This window comes from Elephantulus edwardii, unplaced genomic scaffold (genome assembly GCF_000299155.1).
Source record: "Elephantulus edwardii isolate Elephantulus edwardi_28Jun2011 unplaced genomic scaffold, EleEdw1.0 scaffold00003, whole genome shotgun sequence".
Classification (NCBI taxonomy): Eukaryota; Metazoa; Chordata; class Mammalia; order Macroscelidea; family Macroscelididae; genus Elephantulus; species Elephantulus edwardii.
Genome location: NW_006399753.1, coordinates 4,527,211 through 4,547,405, shown reverse-complemented (window position 1 = coordinate 4,547,405; position 20,195 = coordinate 4,527,211). Strand labels below are relative to the sequence as shown.

The following is a 20,195-nucleotide window of genomic DNA, read 5'->3' as shown; positions in this document are numbered from 1 at the left end:
GACGTGATGGCACAAAACAACAACAACAGTACAAGACACAAGGCACCAGAGCATCAGAGATCCTTCCCAGTAAGAAAGGACCTCAGCGGTTCATGACAAACCCTGAGTCTCCATCCCCCACAGTCTCAGGTGAAAGCAGGGGGATTTGTAATAAAGGAAATGGATTTTGCATTTTATTTCCTTCTTATTGAATACTTGCCATATAATTTATTGGAAAAAATTGTTGTTTACTGAAAGACAATATTAATTAAATAGAGCTTGCATTATGATCTGCTACTTCTTTCCAGATTACTGGATTTGGGGATTTTCATTAAGATCATATTTCTCCCAAAAAAGCAGTTTAAGGAATTATGTCAACAATTTGAAAATTATGAAAGACTGGAGCATTTGGTAAGATTTTTAAAAAGAATAAAATGTAATGTATTGTCTGAATTCATCTTTATGAGAAAGAAATTAGTGCATATTAAATTTGTATATTCCATATACTAAATAATTATACATACACAGATTTGGATAACCAGATATTGGCATTCATCTTAGACAAACAGACTTGAGGAAAATATCATAAAGTCAACTAGAATGTGAACAGTTTAGCATCTGGACTACAGAATAAAAGTAACTTGATTTTCTTCTCCAAATCATTCTTCTAATTCTTTCCTTATTGTCACCATCACTGCATCATCACTATGATGCTGTGAGAAGAGATTCTTTTTGTAATTAGAGAAAAACTCTAGCTATGGGAAGTTGTGCAAAACTAAAATTAATACTAATTTTTAGGTCCTATCATCCTCCTCATTCAAGGAGAGAAAACTCATCAAACATAATAACCACATAAAAACAAAGTAAAAAATGTACAGTAAGGACTGCGATTTGAAAATAAGTTCTACAACAATGGTGTGTGGGAACGGGATCTCTGAGGAAGAACACCGCTGTCTCAGATGGAAACAGCCCCGGGAACCCCCCTATCAGCCATCCACACCCGCCATCAAATCCCCAACACACCTGCACATTCACACACGGACACACAGACACAGACTCACACACACAGCACGAACATACGTCACACGCTCATCTGTGCACACAGCAGCACATGTGGGCGTATGAATGCATTCTTATCTGTGTGTGCATACACGCACACATGCGCACACACACACGCACACACACACACACGCAGGTGCCCACAGCAATGCATACACTTTTCCCCATGTATGCAGACATGGGCACATGTGCACAAACCAACCATACAAATCAGGCACACCATCGCACACTTTCTCATACATGTGCACACCAATTCTTACACACCCTACCCGTGTACACATGCACACTCATGCACACACACACCATCCATACACATATAGTTGTCACCTGCTCACACGTATTCTTACACACCGCATCCATGCACATGTGCTCACATATTCTCACACACCATACCTATGCGTGCGCACGCACACACACACACACACACACACACACACACACACGTGCCCTCTTGGCACTTACAGGTGGGCCTCGTGCTCCCTCTGGTCCTGGCAGGCCCGGCTCTCCAGCTTTGCCCTGATAATGAAGAGAAGAGAGGTTGAGTCTGTGATTCCCAGCTGCCTGAGCTCCCCTGCAGTCTACTGCTGTCAGTCAGCCTCCGCTCACTCTGCTGCCAACCCTTGACCTTGGCAACTGGGAGCATGGCAGTCCACACAGACAAGCCATCAGGCGCCCTTCATGTGCTCCTGGCTTTCGCGGGTAGTCCTGCTCACACCGTTCCATGGCATTTGCTATGCCCCTTTGCACCCTCGTATGGGCTCTGGTCTGGATGAGAAATGATACAGACATCTTGGATATAAATTCAGCGATTGTGAGGACTGGGCGTCTTGTTCTGTTTAAGTATGGTTCCTACTGTGAGAGGGAACCCATTCCATGGCACCCAACAACAGAATTACAAAGCACTTTACACACTGGCCAAACACCTTGATCTCTGGGTGCTTTTGTTTCCTAATCTGGTACAGTGTGTGCACCAACAAGGCTCTGGACGCCTTACGGGAGAACCTGGGGACGTGAGGAAGCACTCTGTGTGCAAAGAGCTGCTGTCCCCAAGGTGGCGAGTCCTGCCTGTCCCTCCACCTCTCCACAAGGCTACTGACTATGGCTCCCTGCCCAGGGGCAGCTCTGCGGCCAGGAGGAGCCTTCAGCTTTGCAGGAGCCTTCCCGGCCCTTGCCGCAGAGAGCCTTCCTCTTCCTCCCAGCAGTGAGCTCCGGTTTCAGCATCCGGCAGCCCGGGTGAAATGATGAGTGAGGAGGTGCTCATGGCAGGTTACAAACATCAGAATGAGCCACAGTGGTTCATGACCACACAGACTGACTGGAATATAAACCACATTATAGAAGCTCTTCTGTAACTCCACTTCAAGTTTAAAGGATCAGAACTTCCTACCTCACCAGAGGTTAACACTGGGGCTGTCGGGAGAAGGAAGTTGGTACAACTAACAGGTTAGTGGGCCACATTTAACCAGTTTTGCGCCCCACTTGTTTCTCCAGCAATAAACCACAAGTTGGTCTTATTTCTCTCACCCTATCTCTAAGGGAGCTGAGGTTCTGGGATGCTTTCTGATGCACCCAGGCAGGCCATAGGTCTACAAGGAGGTTAGCAGCATCCCCGATCATCAGACTATTATCACAGGAAACTTGCAGGAACTGGAACTCATCAGGGGTGCCTGGCATCTCCAGGCCCCGAGGGTTTCCATCTTTGATGGGGGCAGTGCAACCACTTTCTACAGCTCCACTAAAAACCCCACGTCAGAAACACGCCCTGAGTTTTCCTTCTTCCCAGCTCTCGGCCTTACACTGATCGCAGTTTTCAAGGTTTTCTGTAGTTATTAGTTCTCACACAGTATTAGTAATTCGTCATATGTTCCATCTAATTTTATAAATGAACAATGCACGCACGATTCCAAAATCTTTTTAAAAAGAGATATTGGCAAATTAAAATACTACAGGGCACAGAACCACCATCTCATTATTTCTGTGTCCCAGCTGCTCAAAATTCTTCTTCTGTGGATACTGACCACCCTTTCCAGCGCTCTGAAGAGCGAAAACTAGAAATAAAATAGGTAACAAATAGCGTAAGTGCAAAAAGGACAAGCTAGAGAGTCTCGGAGGAAGTGAGACAGAGTGTTCCTTAGAGGTGGGGACGGTGACTCTTCACCTCACGTCCGCGGGGCATTTTGTCAGGAGACATCAGTCCTCAGAAAAGGACATCCTGTGGGCAAAGGTCAAGGATCAGCTGATGGAGTCATCAGTCACCTTGGGTGAGTGTTTCAGAGCTCCCGGGAATGGAGCGGGAGAGGGCAGGTTCACATGTGCGCTTCACAGGGCGCCTACGAGTCATAGCCGACTCAGTGGCATCTAGCAACAAACACGTGCGTCTATGACTTCATGTATACAGACGTGTATAGATACTTGACTCTCTATGTTACATATTCAGGGGGCTCTGGGAGCCCAGGCCCTAGGGAGCGCACTACAAAGCCAGAGGCGGTTCCGCTAGATGGTTTATCTGCTGGTTCCAAACCACCAGGGCCTCCAAGGGAGAAAGACGGGCACCTTCCTCACAATGTATCATTTATATACATGCAGTTTATAGCCTCTGAGAACTCGCTGGAGAGGCAGCTGTGAGTTGGTCTGACCCCAGTAATGAAATGATCATCGCACACTCATGAGCCCTTGATTCTTTTCATTGTGCGTTCCCGGGCATCAGATTTTAAAGAAACAATGAAAAGCTGTGTGTCGGATTAGAGAGGGAGAAAGTTCACAACACCCTGAGCTAGAGGGGAGGAGGCCCGAGGTTCCCAGGGGATGTGACACCCTCAGGCACGGGGCAGCTGGCAGGCCGGTGATATCGTTCTGGCAGAGAGCTGAGTGCCACGCCCAGCCAACAGAACTCGTGCTCTGGCACCACTCCTGTGCCAGGGGAGGCAGGTGCTGCTCCGACACGGAACACATCTCAGGGGAGCTTCTAGGCCAGGCGGACTAGGAAGAAGGCAGGGCGGTGCAGCTCAGAACACCAGTCATCAGGACCCCGTGCAGGGCGACAGGCTGGTCAGAACCGACCATGGCGATGAGGCAGCACCTGCTCTGTGCTACCCCCTCGTGCTGGGCCCACCAGGTACCAGAGACTGACTGGACAGCAACAGACTGCAAAGTCCTTCCCTTTATCAGAGGGCCACGCCAGGCAGTGCCCACGTGTCTCAGTTTCCCTCCCACATCAGTAGAACCAGGGCTACCTGTGGCAGCTAAGCAGAAAATGCAGAAGGAGCAGGAAGGCCGGGCTCAGGCTCCAGGCCTGCACCAGCTTTGAGGCCATCAGGTCACCGCTCCAGGCCTCAGTTTCCCCAGCTCTATAATAGGGGTGGTGCTGTTTACCAGCAGGTTCCCCACGATGAATAGAGACACAGAAGCCGGTTTCACTGTTCGGTTCACACTGCTGCTCTGCTTGCCGTGGCCGCTGAGATAATAAATACTACTCTAGGAAACAACAGCACAAGAACTGACGAGTCCCTTCCTTACCGGCTCTCCAGGGGCCCCCGGTTTTCCATCTCTGCCCTCTTTGCCTTCTTCTCCCTGTGGAAGAAGCTCAGCTGGGTCACCAGGTCACAGATGATGAGACGGACGAACACCCAACATGGATTTAACAGCCACATTTCCCTAGAACGCAGGCATGCTCGCTGGCAGCAGGCAGTGGAGGGAAGAAGGGATTTGATTCCTGTCTCTCCGGGGACTGAGGCTTGAGCGGAGGCTGTGAGATGCTCGGCACTGATGGGACGGGGAACGTGATAAATGGTGCCGGCACTGCTGCTGTTGATGTGAGGAAGCCCTGCTGGGACGTTCACGAAGCCACAGCAGCACAGCGGGAGCTGAACCCTGGGCCGCGTGGACTGCACACAATGAGGAGGGAGGAACACGTGGCTTCTGACGACAAGGACAACAAGTCACATGCAGAACCGGGGGTGTGAGCACGGCTGATAGTCAGGGCTGTGCTGGGATAATGGAAGGTCATGAATATGTTCTTTCCCCCATGAAATCAGGCTCCCTAGTAGCACAGTGAATTAAGCAATGCACTGGTAACCTCAGGGTCGGGTTGAAGTCCACCAGCCTCTCTCTCTGTGGGAGAAATGTGAGGCAGTCTGCTCCCACCTGCATTTACAGCCTCAGAAACCTCACTGGACGGTTCCACTCTGTCCCACAGGGCTGCCCTGCATCAGGATTGACAGGACGACAGCGGGTTTCAGGAAATCAAGCTATGATGTTGGCCACCAGCTGGAGGGTGGTCCCCTGACCCAGTGAAAGCCACTGCCACGGAGCCCTTGGGGTAGCAACCCTGTGGGGACTGCGGCCCTGGGTCTATCTAAGCCACAGCTGATTGTGCAGGAGGCCATGGACAAGAGAAAGAAGTCCAGTGTGGGGGGCAGGACCGAGCAGGCGGGGTCTTGGGAGCTGCGTCCCAGCAGCAGTGAGGCTGAGAGGCAGAGCGGAAGTGAGTACACGGTGCAAGGCTGGAATCCTGCCTTCACCCACCAGCCTCGTGACTGTGGACAAGGTGTGGAATCTCCGAGACCCTTGTCGCACCGCGGCGGTCATCAGCCGGCCCCGCACAGTCACTGTGTCGGTTTGCGTCACAGTTGGAAGTGACTAAGAGCTGACCCTCTGCCAGGTGTGCAGAGACTGTCAATCACACGGAGGGGGACTGTCCATCTCTCTCCCCAGCGCAGCTGGTCGATCCAAACCTCATGCCTTTGTGCTGGCAATACCTTAACACTGAGCCACCAGAGGGTCTTGTGATGCTGAACAGAGTCCATAAATGGGACCAGGTTGCTGATGAACTGAGGTGCTGGCCCTTAGCAGCACCCACATCAGCACCCAGGCCCTGGTGGACATCACTGAGGACAGAAACCTGAATTTACTGACCATCCAGGACGCCGTCTCCATGAACAACATATACCTGCTACTACCCGTGAGTGCAAACCCCAAACAAGCCAGCGGGGCTGTCCGGGAGGCCAGGCTGAGGTGATCCCTTTTTCAACGAAAAGTCTCACTCCAGAGGCCACTTGCCACTTCCCTGCATGGAGGCAGCAGGAAGAGGCGGGGGCGGAAGAGCTGGGCAGATGCAAGACCATCCAGTGTAACAGGGGAACTGTCCAGCAGGAAGGCTAATGGACTCAGGCTGGAGGTGGTCAGGACCCTGAGGGACAGGTGTTTGGGTCACCTGGAAGGGGAGGGAGAGGAGCATGGGATGCATGTGGATCACCTAACAACCTAAGAATTAGCTTTGGCTTTCAGAAGAAGGCAGACTGTCCCCTGACAACTGCATCGCAGACCACGCTCCACCTTCCTGGCGTGACCTGTAAGGACAGAGGATGTCCAACGCCCTGACACAGGCACAGACTCAGCGCTGTGACATACTGTCAAGCTCACTGAGGTCATTCAGCATCGTGGTGGTACTGATAACAACTTACAGGTGTGTGTCACTTAACATCAGTTCAGGCAACGTCTGTCCACATACATGTCCATGGTCCCAGAGGCTTTTGCTTTACTTTTTTAAAAGAGGGATATAACTCTTTTTGCTCATTATTTCCTTCTTAGAATTTTAAGCTTGAAAGACACATGGGCATTCTGCTGTGCGATTTACAGCCTCTGAAAACCCACTGGAGGGTCAACCAGGAGTCAGCTCCCTCACAAACCCATGAGGGGTCACCACGGGTCATTCAGTAATAGTTGGGGCTTTGTTTTAACAGGTCAAAACACTCCAGTCCAGACTCTCAGGGTTCTGGGCTGCAGGTGGGATGCAAGCAGATGAGGCAGGGGACATCACTCTGGACCCAGGCTCCCTGGCTGTGTCTGCTGGCAGGTGGTGGCGGTGATGTGTGGACTGCAGGGGCCCGGGCTGCCCTTGATGTGTCAGGACGGTGCACATTCACTCCTCTTCGCTCACTTCTCCTCGCTCACCGCGCTGTTCCTGTCACCACTGCCCACCCTGTCAGCATTGTCAGCACCCCCTGCAGTGGTGACCAGCACACCAGACATAGGTTTCCACTAAGGTTTATGTTCATCTAACATCTAAATCCCTCAGTATCCAATCCCACGGGCTGTGAAGTTGATATCGAGTGATGCATGCTTACATTAATGTGTAACCCATGATAAGGAAGCTCTGGTGGTTAAGGAGTTGTGATGCCAACCCAAAGGCAGGGGGTTTGAATCCACCCTCAGCTACTTCACAGGAGGAAGGTGGACAATCTCCTCCCATGCAATTTACAGCCACCAAAACCCCACTGGAGGGTGAGCTACGAGTCACTTCTAACTCGACAGCACATAATACATACATCAGTGAAATAGCTGCTGTTGAGTAATGCCTGCCTGCTTTAACACTACGGGAGCTGGTGGCCTGGTGGTTAGGGAGCTGTGCTGCCGGCCGGAAGGCCGGTGAGTGGAATCCACCAGCTGCTCTGCAGGAGAAGACTGGACGATCTCTGTGTAATCTGCAGCCTCTCAAGTCCTGCTGCAGGGTCAGCTACGAACCAGCTCGAACTCAAGAGCACACTGACAACAGCAGCAAGAGCAAGATCTAAGCCAAGGAGCAGCTCCCGATGCCTTGCTGGCTCTGTGCTCCATATGCCGACTCCAGGCATCCACGAACACAGGGGCTTCTTTTAGATGGAGCTGAGCATGGAGCCAGCACGGAGCCAATGGGGCAGTCAGCTGTTTTTCCTGGAATAAATGCAGTAATCACGAAGTGTTGTTTCGTCTGAGTCCTGTGTCCTTCACAGAACAGGTGGCAGTGGAAGGAACTGGTATTTCTCATTGACATTTGGTCCAAGAGGACAGATCTCACTTCCCCTGGAAGCCCCGGTGTCCTCCAGTCACTTGCTTGTTGATTCCTGGACTCACACAGCTCATGTTTCTAGCTATCACATTGCACAGCACAGGCCACATCAGCGGTGTCCCATTGTTCTGTTCGATTTCTCCCTGAGACCACAGCCAGCCCAGGGGTTGGGCCCACTGCGGGGCTGTCTGTCCTTCAGACAGGCAGGTCACAGTGGTCAGGCAAGTGTAGCTCATTCTCTCTCATACTTGCTTGTTCTTTACTTCCTTTACCCCAGATTTGCGAAGCAATTTCCCGGCACTCTGCCAGTGAAAAGATGGTTTAAAGAGTGAACAAAACCAAAAGCGCACACGGCCTGAAGCAAAGGCCACTTAGCCAAGTGCCGTCTGGCTGGGTCTGGCTGGCAAAGAAGCTGGGGGTCACTCTTCTTTGCATTTTTTTCTAAGACACAAAGTTCCTCTAATGAACATTTTCACTTCAAACAGATGGAATACATATGTGTTTTTTAACACAGAAACTACACTTTTTAAAAAAAATGTGCACTTACTGGGATGCCTGGTAATCCAGGGGGGCCCGGGGGTCCAGCTGAGCCTTCCTTCCCCTAAAGGTAAAAGACGTGAAAGCACAGATCAGTCTTTATGGCGGACTCTTAAAAATGTGTGTGTGTGTGTGTATGTGTGTGTGTGTGTGTGTGTGTGTGTGTGAGAGAGAGAGAGAAAATACACCGAGAAGAACATCACAGCCACCTCTCCTCGTGCAGCCCGGTGGCACTGATGACTGTCCTCACACCCTTCAATCCCCCCACCCTCTTCCCCACATCACCCCGACACCTCGCCGCGGACACACTGCCACCCCAGCTTCTCATCCAACCACTCTACTTGCTGTCTCCAATTATAACTTGGTACAAATTAATTTCATGATTTGAAAACATTTGATGGAGATAATTCACTAAAAAGAGCTACAAAATAGCTCTACAAGATTGGAGGAGTTTCTAGAAGTCTAAGCTTCTACATTCAGGTGGTCTCCCAGGCGTCTCAAAGTCCCAAACCACTTGTTACAAAGGGGAAAAAAAGAACAATGGCTGGTCATCCTAATCTTATGCCAAGAAATTGGCAATAGATGTGCATTTATATGTTGTAATTAAAAATATAATGATAAATGTTTGTGTATATCTTTCCTTTTTGTTCTTGTGGCCTATTTAATTTCCTTCTTCTTGTGAGTGTACTAGTACATGTGTGTGAGAGAGGAGAGAGCGAGACCTGCCGCTCGTACAAGCGTGTCAGAGCCGGTGAGGACAGCACAGGACACGGCAGGGCTCGGGTCTGTGCTCACAGGCTCACAGGAGTCGGACTTGGCTCAATGGCACCTAACAATAACAACCACCATTCACACAGGACCAGAAGACATCAGTTACATTCTGGTTTATGATACAGCATCAGGACCATGGACAGCTTCAAGCAAGCCCTTAACTTTCAAGGTGTAATCAAAATCTTTTAAAATAAGGTTTCGTTCCTAAGAATATAATGATTTTACAGTCAAGCTCCACATTTTTTTCCTCAGGCGAACAGTCCAGTCCGTTGGTTTTTACAGGGGAAATCTTTTGCTGTCTGAAGAAAATCAATGAAAAAAACGCCTGCAGTATGTTTTATATTTTATTCATGGTGGAACTTCTAGGCAGCCTGATCCAAAAGAACTGGCCAGATAATCATCCTGAAAAGACCCGCGCCTGTGATGTCTCAATCTCCGCATCCTTCCTTCTCAGCTCCAACCCATCCACACAGTACGCTGGAGGAGGAACTCCAGACTGCAGGTGTGGACTTATGGAAATCATAGTACTGACATGCCTTGGAAACTCTATGAACTTTGACAAATGTCGATGGTTGTAGAGGGGCTTCAGGCTTTTTGTTCATAGGGTTGCTATGAGTCGTGCTCAACTCAAAGGCAATCAACAACAATAACATAGTACTGAACCCCTTTGGCTTTGACTACCTTGTATGAAGAAGATATTGTACTCGGTGTTCCCTAAATTCCCTGTGGGTGTGGAGTGGAAGGACACCCGGCAGGGCAGACCTGCTGCTTAGACTTGAAACATGATGCAGAGCCTCCTGGAGACAAGGGTGTGTGCCGGGACCTGCCACACGCTCTCTGAGGGATGACTAGACTGTCCTGCTGCCTGCTCATCTCAGTTCTCAAACAGGGGCAACAGGTAAATGAATGGCGTACTCTGAGATCAAGGTGCACCTTAACCAAGCCTTCTCTCCTACTGCTTCGTGTGCATGTCAAAACTGCACAGTGAGTAATAAAGACCAAAGAAGAACTGATGCTTTTGGATTGTGGTGTTGGGGAAGAATAGTGGATATATTACCTATATATGGGCTTAGAAAGGAATGTTTAAAAAACAGACTTGGAAGACATGTAGCCAGAATAATGAACACTGCACTGGGACAGATGAAGGAAGGCACTGTGTAAAAGGAATTTATGATCGCACATTATTTATATGACGAAAGTTCAGAATAAGAGGTCCACAGCAAAGTGGACTGGGGGAGGGGTGGGGGAGGGAGGAAATGATGCAACAATGAATATTTTTTTAAAACAAAAAAGCAAACTGGTAGAGGGTAGAGAGGAAAAGGTGTAACAATGACTGAATGAATGAAAAATCCAACTTTTCTGTAAACTCTCATTAAAATAATAATTTAAAAATGTTAAGAAAGAAAAGAGATGAGGCTTTCTTTCCGTTTTTAGGGGTATGGCGTTGGTAGGGGTTAGCATCTGGAAAAGGGTAGCACTGTGGGAAAGAGGAGGGTCTGTGGAAAGGAAGAAGACCCTCGAGATGGGCTGACACAGTGGTGACAGCAAGTTCAAGGCCTGCTGAGACCATCAAGGTCTCGTTGTCTCGTCCATGGGTTACTCTAAACAGAGCCAACCTGACAGTAACTAACAGTCAGTGACAACTTAATGCACTTACATTCCTTTAGACGCCATGCAGGCTTTGGGTGTCAGCAAAATGTCTGGTGTCCTGAGCGTCACCCTTTTACTTTACGACGTTAAAACCAAGAGCCATTTCGGCAGCTTCCTATATAAATGATTTTGGGGTTTGTGTTAGGAGCTGGGGGGTCAAAGGCTAGCCCCACAAGTAGTGGTTGTGGAACCTTGGTACGGTGTGGACCTTGATACAGTGTGGACTCGTTCTGAACTTCACCTTACTTTTTTAAGCAGCAAAGGATGACACAGGCCACCTTCTGCCTGGAACACAACCTCAGCTCAATTATTTCTGTTCTCTGAGTAGAACAGGGAGATGGATTAACCTAGATTCTGTTGGCATTGATGGCTGTAAGCTGAATTTTTAAATAGATGTCACCTCATCATTTCCTCCAAAGGTTTATGTTATTGGTGAAGAAACCATAAAGAGATTCTTCCTATGATCTCCTATGAGACTTGTATCAAGTAGAATCTCAGACTGTGTGAGCCCTGAAGGGCGGGAGGGCAGTGAAAGGCTGCAGGCAGTCAGTAAGACCCACATGGCAAGTAAAGGCTGGTGCCTTGAGATGCTCACCGGAGGCCCTTGGATTCCTGGTGGTCCAGCAGCTCCCGCAATTCCATCCGCTCCCTGAGGAGGACAAAGCAGGAATGTGGTCAACAGAGGTACCAGCATCCTCCTCTGTGTACCTGATGGTCACTTCGTGGTACAATCAGGTGAGCACCCAGGCGGTAGTTGAAAACATGGATGTTTGAAATGTAGCCCAGTCAGGCAGGATCCTGCCTTGACCTCAAAATGTTTCTACCTTCTCTGCCAATATAAGAAGTGGGAGGAACCACAGCAGCATTTCAGAAAGGGACAAAGCACCCAACAGCTCCTCACCCCTTGGCCAACATTCACGGTCTTCCTGCAGAGTGGACAATTCCAGCTGTGTGTCAGGGGCATCTGGGGCAGGAGGCAGGAATACGAACCCTTGCATTCATCTTCAGGAGAGAGTCTAAAATGACCCAGGTCTGTTGGCATTGAGTTGACTTTGAGTCCTAGCATCCCTATAGAATAGGAGTGAATTGCCACATTGGGTTTTCAATGCATTGATCTTTATGGAGGGAGCTCTGGTGGCTTAGTGGGGAAGGAGCTTCACTGCCAACACAAAGGCACACAGTTTGAATCCATCAGCTGCTCCGCGGAAGGAAAATGGGCAATGTCCTCTCATGGGACTTACAGCCTCTGAGAATACACTGGAGGGTCAGTTATGAGTCAGTTCTAACTCATGGGCACAATGAGAATAATAGAGTCTAATGAGTTCAAAGCACTCATAATGTTTAGCAGTGAGTACTTCAACCACTGAACCACTAGGGCCCAGGGAAATGAGGACAGATTTAAACAAAGCGCCTAAGCTCCATGCTTCCCTCTGGGGAGCTCCAGGGGAGATTACATTTTTAGTCCAAAGCTTAGACATCAATGGAGTTTCTGCTCCAAGTCAGTGCCCCTCTACATAACTTTGATTAAAGCTTTTATCATCTTGTTGTTATCATGTGTTATTGAGTCAGAACTGACCCCCAGCTGACCCTCCAGTGGGTTTTTGGAGGCAGTAAATTGCACCAGAGGCAATTACTCATCTTGCTCCCAAACAGCATCTGGTGGATCTGAACTACACACCTTTGGGTTGGCAGCACAGCTCCTTACCACTGAGCCACCTCTTAAGAGACCTGGAAAGGATTACATTGGAGTCAAATTCCCTGTTGCAGATTAGGAAGAAGATAAGGCTTTTATCTGGAGAAGGGATGCTGGCGAAGCACTGGGAAGTAAGCTTGGGAGAATGGAGTCTTGTGGCTTGGTCCCCAGGTTCCTGGTCCCTCAGTCACTGCCTGACTTACAACAAGCACTCACAGAGCAACGCACGGCCCTTGCGGGGTGGGTGGGAGTAATGTTCTGCTCTTGAGCTGCTTCTGACTCCCGGGCTGCTGGGCCTGAATCAGCAGCTGACTCAGCCCCCATGCCCAAAGTCAATCAACAGCCCAGGGCCTGGAGCTCCAAGAACATCTGCCCAGTGAATGGAAAACATGAATCAGTGTGGGACAGACAAGCTGGCTTCTGATTAGGATTCTTTGTGAGCCTCAGATTCATCATCTAACATGAAAAATCTAAACCAAGGGCCATGGCCCACTGTTGTCCCAGAGTTCTCAGTGCCTGCGTCTTATTTGAATGGGCAACATGCTGACTTTGGAACTACCAGAGTGAGAAGCGGGGGGATGTGGCTTTGCCCCAACATCCATTTTCTGATTCCTTCAACCATTAAGTTGTACAGGAAAGCTAAATAATTGTGATATGAAATTATTCAAAACAAACATTTCAGAAACAAAATGAGTTCCTTCTCAGCTGTCTTGTTCAATACAAATGTCTCTCCTTACAGCTCACCCCACTCCCACTGCTTTCAGCTTGTCAGAGGCTACAAGCCCTGATGATAATGCAGTAAGATGCAGAACAATTTATGTGGCATTGCAACCTTGAAAAAAAATGCAGCATTTTAAAAATTGATGGCAAAGTATAACAAACCAACTGATGCCCTCCAATAATCCTCCATGCCCATTTGGCAAGGCTGGACAGGACAAAAGCTGAGTGAGGCTCAGGGATTGGCAAGATGTTGTTAGCGAAGATACTTGGAGAGGGTGACCAAATTGAATATCAAAGACTGGAGTGGGATCTCGGAATATGAGGAAAGATTTAAATACATTCATAGATAATTTGCCTTTCCTGATTCTCACCACATAAATCCATCATAAAGTAAAAAGTGCTGTTTCAAATTCCCATACAATTTTCTTGGAGGAAATCCATTGAAAGCAACTTGATTTGTTCTAATTAACATATAGTTACAATTAGAAGTGAGAAGTTGTGAACAAGACGACAGAACAGACTGAATTTCACACACTCTAGCTCCATGTTCCAATGTGAAACCCCCACTGAATCTGCATTTCACTTTTTATTATGGCATCTTGGTGTCTACTTAGAAGCCATGGTAGCACAGTCGTTAAAGCGTTCAAGTGTGAAATAGAAGGTGGTTGGCTTGACACCAACAGCTGCTCTTGGGAGGAAGGGGGGCAGTCTGCTTCCAGAAGACGAGCTTTGAACCCCATGGGGCAGATCTGCTGTGGCTCAGGGCTGCTACGGGGCAGTGCTTCAGATGGTTTTGACCTCTACTTGAAGAGGGCTCTGTTTCAGTATTTAGGATGGTGACCTCTGGAAGGCCAGGGAGGCCTGGTCTACTGAGTACCCCTAGGAAATGCCAGGGGACTGGTCCTGGGCAGGACAAGGACACTGAGTTCACCAGCTTTTTGCATGGTTATACTCAGGGCATCCATGGGGACAGTCATGGCCTTGGAAAAAAGCCAAGGAGCAATGACTAGTCTGGGGCCAACTAAGAAGAAAAGAGAGAGAAATCTCAGAAGGACATCACCCATGCTAGATGACAGCTGTTACAGGAAGGGAGCCAGAGGGGAAAGTGGGGGGAAAACTCAAGGGTTGTTGGAGGTTTTTACTCATTTGCCTGATTTTTAACATCATCTGTTGCTGTTGTTGAATACACACAAAGCAAAACATGCAAAGATTCAATAACTTCCACGTGTACAAGTCAGTGACTTTGATCACGTTCTTCAAGTTGTGTGACCATCTCTCATCCTCCTTCCCACGTGGCTCCTCCCCGTTAACATCACGTCCCCCAGATTTCCCATTTCTCCAGCCACTGTTGGCAATATGGCCTCCTTTATAGAGAGTTCTTTAGAAGATCCCAGGGCCAGGAATCAGCAAATATTCTTTATTAAATATTCTAAATGATTGATTGGTTTCAAGATTTCAGGGTGTATTTTTGGTTTAAGGTTTAAAGACAATCCCAGGATGAAAGTCAGAACTTTTCAGTAGTGGTAATGGTAACAAGGAATTAGAAATGATAGCATTAACTAGTGCATGGTAATTACTCGTGATCACAACTAATTACACCAAGTAGAGCCAAAATGCTTAAAAACAGTAATATTGACCAGAAATCAGGTGTGTTTGTTATTACTGTTAGTGATTACAGTAAATGCAGGGAATTCTCTACATTGTCCCTCTCAGGCAGGTCATTATGGGAGAGGGGAAGTTCATTCTCCATTTTTACTTGCCACCCTAACTTTCCAACTATCCTGTGAATTTCTTCCCATCAAGCTTCTTAAAAATATGTAAAGTGGGGGCTTCTGTAGTGATAATGGCTGCAATCTGGGGGAGCCAGGTAAAACTAGCCTTGTGGGAGATTCACATCCACTATGTCAACGCTCAGTCGGCAGCCAGGGCATCAGGGACTTCACAGAGAAAAAGTACGTGGAGCTGAAAAAGGCGAATCCTGACCTACCCATCCTAATCTGCGAGTGCTCCGGTGTACAACCTAAGCTCTGGGCCCGCTATGTATTTGGCCAAGAGAAGAATGTCTCTTTGAACAACTTCAGTGCTGCTCAAGTAACCAGAGCAGTGGAGAACGTGCTACACGGCAAAGTGTGAAACCTCAACTGATATTTAAAAGGAGCAGTCCAAGCCAGGGCTCTGCCGAACTGAGTACAGTATGGCAAAACATGTTATTCTGTTCTCTATAAAGCTTGTTGTTAGTCTGGGCAAAGAGGGCCAAAGAGAAGAATGAAGAATTCAGAACTCAAATGCTGATGGCCTTGCCTGCTTCAGATAAGAAGGCAAATGGCCTTGCTTGTCTGGCTAAGCTAGCAGGTGGCTCATAAATCAGAATGGAATGTCCCTCCCTAAAGACTCTGTTGATAAAAATCCTCCCCAGTAAGTTCACAATGTGACTTCCCATCCTGCCTCTCCACAATGGGGAACTCACCCGGGAGCTCCCCTTCCACCCCCCCAACCCCCTTTAATAAAGCTGCATTAAGCTTTCTCTCTCTGATTTCTTCTTTAAGTGCACTAACCTAACCTAACCTAACACTTGTGCTATAAAATGGTAAAAAAAATTAAAATAAAATAAAAAATATGTAAAGCAAGTCCGCTCACCCTGCTGCTGTGGATTGAACTGCGTCTCTATAAAATCTATCACTCAAGGTCTGTTTGGACAATGCCTGGAGGTTCATGGTCCCATAATGTACTTCTTAAAGGGAAAGCAGTTCTTCTTTTGTTTATTCTTTTCCCCAAACAGATGTCAAAGGAGCCCTGGTGGTGCCGTCAGTAATATGTTTGCTGAAAGAAAAGTCAGCATCTCCAAGGGAGAAAGATGAGTAGTTTCCTCACGTAAAGACTTAGAACCTTGGGAACCAGGTGGGGAGTCACTGTGAGTCAGAAGCAACTAAGCTGCAGTTGGATCTTGGTTTAATGGGTTTAAAGACCCTAATTTCAGTCTTTTTTCACACTGGAGCATGATCCAAGCGAGGCAGAGGTGTGGCTCTGGATGTGGGCTCCGCCAGGGCGTGGACTGCAGAGCCCAGGGCTCCCGCTGCAGAGGTGGGAGGGGCAGCAGGAGAGAATGGCCACTCTCTGCCTTCATCTCCTTCCCCTCACTCCACTCCCACGGGCGCCCGGTTAATATGCCCCCACCACTGTCTCTGTCCGCTCCCCCAGCATCGGCCAGCAGCTGTGGTGACAAGGACAACTAGGAGGATTTAATAAGGTTTCCCACAATGTCCCAATCCCAGAGGGCCTGCCCTTCTAGCTCGTCCCAGGCACATCTCAATCCCTTCCCACCTGATAAAATGAGAGGCAGATTGATTAAGCTGCCACTTTCAATAAGTACAGAAATAGGCTCAGATGTCAAGGATAAACAGAATCAAAAGACATTACTTACCGGTGGTCCAGGATTCCCTGGGGGCCCCATGAAACCTGGAATTCCAGGATGGCCCTAAGAAACAGAGGACTATGCTTAAAATTGATATTGAAAAATATTATTGGCATTTATTATTGTTCAAATACCAAGATTTGAATGACTAGATTAGGAGATGTGGTGGCCAAGTGGTAAGAAACTATGCCACAATCCCAAAGGTTCAAATCCACCAGCTGCTCCACGGGGGAAGAACGGGCAGGCTCCTCTTATCTGATTTACTGCTTCTGAAAATGCAGGGGAGGGTGAGCTCTGAGCCCTGAGTCTTACAGTGCACTGTAAGAACAAGAGATTAGAACAAAGGGACATCATGGTTGGAAAGGTGGAGGGTCAGTGAATGAGAGGAAGACCCTCAATGAGGTGGACCGACACAGGAAAGGTCTCAAGTGGGCCAGAGAGGAGAGGACAGCACAGGACAGGGGAAAGATCTTGTGTGAAGAACAACGAATATGAACTTTGTAAGTAAACCAGTATAAAATTAAAACTTTGTTTAAATTTTTTTTTTAAATGAGTAGGCAGAGGGGAGAGGAGAAAGGGATGTTTTATAGAGAAGGACTACCATTCCTGGCAAGAAATTCTCAAGGTAAATCTTCAAAATTAAAGAGAGAAAAGACCAATTATTCAGATCATTTCAGGGTAACAGAGATGACGGTGAAGCAGAAATAACAAAATGTGACCATGAAAATGAGAACTTCTAAAATTTCAGTCACAGATGAAGAAACAATAAGGAATGATCTCAGTACAAGCAACGCCGGGGCTGCTTCTAAGAAGGAAACTCGCTGCTTCTTGAGGGTGAAGGTTCGTGATAAAGGAAATTGTTTTTATTACCTGATCACCTTTCTGTCCAACCTCCCCATCTACGCCGTGCTCTCCTTTACTTCCCTTGGGAGAAAACACAAAAGAAGAAAGAAAAATTTTACTAAGGCTGCTCATTCAATCATTCTTCAGTAGTCTCTTTTCAAGTGTCAGCTGACATGGAGGCTGTCTATACACAGAAATATAAAGACCTGGTTGAGGAATTGATGGAGAAATGACTAATCTAAACTGTGGGGTGCCGGGGGTACAGTAGGGCTGGGGAAGCAGGGGGAATCTCCGTTCACTGACAGACTTTTAAGACAACTCTTGAACTGGGATTTAGTGGTAGGCAACAGAAGCCATTAAAACAATGGCCCCAGATCTTACCAGGGATCTTCTGACTCTAAGATATGGGTAGATGGCTGTACGTGAAGGTCTATGTTGGAGAGGGAAGCGTCTGAGGGAAGGGGGGTGTAGTGTTGCAGGTTTGAGCAGGAATGCAGGGTCCCTTGGTCGGCTTGGCAGGTTTGGGGTGAAAAGAGGAGGCTGTGAGGTAGCACTGGGCATGGCAGCAGAGCAGAGCTGAGGAGGTCACATCAGTGCATGGCTTCCTTGCTCCCTCCCTTAACTTCTGTAAGATCCCGGACAAGTCACTGCAACTCTGAGAGGCTTGGTTCCTTTATCTATAAAACGGGAAATAATTGAGCCTGCCTCCCAAAATGCAGGCTGACTAGCATTCAACAAAGTATAGAAAACAATAACACACAAGTCAGAATATAATAAACACTCAATAGATGGCTCATTTAGTCTTATTTCTCATTTGGATTCCAGTTTTGCCATTTACTGTGTCTCTGAGCTGCACTTCCTAACTTCTACCATGGGAATAAAAGGCAGAGGGCCAAGGTCATGGGGGTTTGTGAGGATCAAAACGTGACGTTTGTGGGGGTTGATCCTCAGTAAGCACTAGCTATCATCATTCTCCCCACCACCACGCTCTTTTATCTTCTTTTTAAGCTTGTTGTCATGGTTTGAGAGAATGATAATAGAGCAAACTGCTCTTCCAGCCAACAGCTGACACAGGTTACGCTGTGTGGTCCTGACGACCAGCCCACACTGCAGCACGACCCTCCCCACTGCCCCTTTCGTGGCTCACTCGCCCTTCTCTGTCTCTTCTATCCCTCCACCTTCGGAGTCCTCTTTCTCCTGGAATCCCTGCTCATTCCAAGGAGTGTGCCCCTCCCTGCTTGTGCTGACCACCCTGCAAGACTATTGTTTGGCGGGAGGTTGAGTCTTGGGGACGGTTTCACTTCGAGGCTTGACGGATGACAAAAAGCCATAGTCTTGGGGGTTCCACAGTCTCCCTCAGGCCAGTAAGCCAGGACTGTGTTTATGGTTTTAAGTTTTGTTTCTCATTTTTCTCCCCCTTTCTATTGTAAGCCTTCTCAGAGTTTACCGTCATCACTTTCATAATCACCTACCATCACAGTCACGCCATCTTTACCACCGTCACCACCACCATTGGATCAACGTCATCTTCATTGTCACATCACCACCACCACCACTGCCACTGCCATGACCATCACCACCTTTAACGCCATGACCACCACCATCACCACTGCCACCACCATCATAACCACCGTCACCACCACCATTGGATCAACGTCATCTTCATTGTCACATCACCACCACCACCACCACCGCCATGACCATCACCACCTCTAACACCATGACCACCACCATCACCATTACATTTCACATCACCACAAATGTCATCATGAAAACAGTCAAGAAGTTCAACCCACTGAAACAATGTTTTCATTGACAAATGTATTTCTGTAAAATGTTTTCGGACAAAAGCTCTTCAGCTCCTTCAAAAGACTTCACTACAGTCAGATGTCAGCAGAGAGCCAGCCACGGCTCTGGTCCCAGGACTGCCACTGCTGATCTTCACGTCTCTGCAAGTCAGGTAGGTTCCCTCCCTGCTCTCCAGCTGTTCATCCAGTAAGTGAAGGATGGGGGTGCGGAAAAGGCCACTCTGTGAGGGGCTTTCTGGCTCCAAGACACCCCACTCCTCTCCAGATTGTTCTACCACACCTGCAGCTCAGGGATGACTGCATACTCACACTCTGTCCCTACCTCCCTGCAGTGTACCCAGCGCATTGGGGGGAACTCATGGCCCCAAAGTGCCACCTACCATTGTTGGATGAGAAATAAAAGTGAGCTCAGAGGGGACCAGCATGCGTCCCAGCGTTTCTGCATGTCATTGTTTATACTGGTTCCAAAGCTATAAAACCAGCGCTCAGTCTGCAGGACGCATTGTAACCTCAGTGAAAACAAGTGACAGGACAGCCTGCTGCTTCCCTGACATTTAGGACAATAGCCTTCAAGGTAAATGGTTTCCTTTGAAATCTAGTCCTCAGGCGAGGTCTGGAGTGCTTTCAACCCTCCTTCATAACAATGGGGTGTCAGCAGTTCAAGGACCCCCTCCACAGTCCCTGGCCCAGACCCCACTGCAGCCAGGGATCAAGCAAACACAGCCACCCCCACACCTGACTCATTTCCTTCCAGAGAAAGGCGCTGACAGCACTCTGCTCAACTTCACCTTCCATGTACTTCTCTGACAATGAGCTGCTCGAACCGAGAAAGTGCTCCCTACATCTGTTAGCACAGTTCCCAGTAAGACTCCCTGATGAGGTGGGCACTGTTACAAC

General features: G+C 48.2%; 1 protein-coding gene across 1 annotated transcript in view; it reads right to left on the bottom strand.

Moving 5' to 3' along the window:
* Positions 1-20,195, bottom strand: part of COL22A1 (collagen, type XXII, alpha 1) — a 210,880-nt gene that overhangs the window by 28,728 nt on the left and 161,957 nt on the right. The window contains exons 42-47 of the mRNA XM_006879451.1: positions 17,518-17,571; positions 16,657-16,710; positions 11,418-11,471; positions 8,412-8,465; positions 4,555-4,608; positions 1,501-1,554 (exon numbers count right to left, since the gene is read on the bottom strand). Coding sequence (XP_006879513.1) covers positions 1,501-1,554; positions 4,555-4,608; positions 8,412-8,465; positions 11,418-11,471; positions 16,657-16,710; positions 17,518-17,571 — 324 coding nt within the window. The remainder of the gene's footprint in view (positions 1-1,500; positions 1,555-4,554; positions 4,609-8,411; positions 8,466-11,417; positions 11,472-16,656; positions 16,711-17,517; positions 17,572-20,195) is intronic.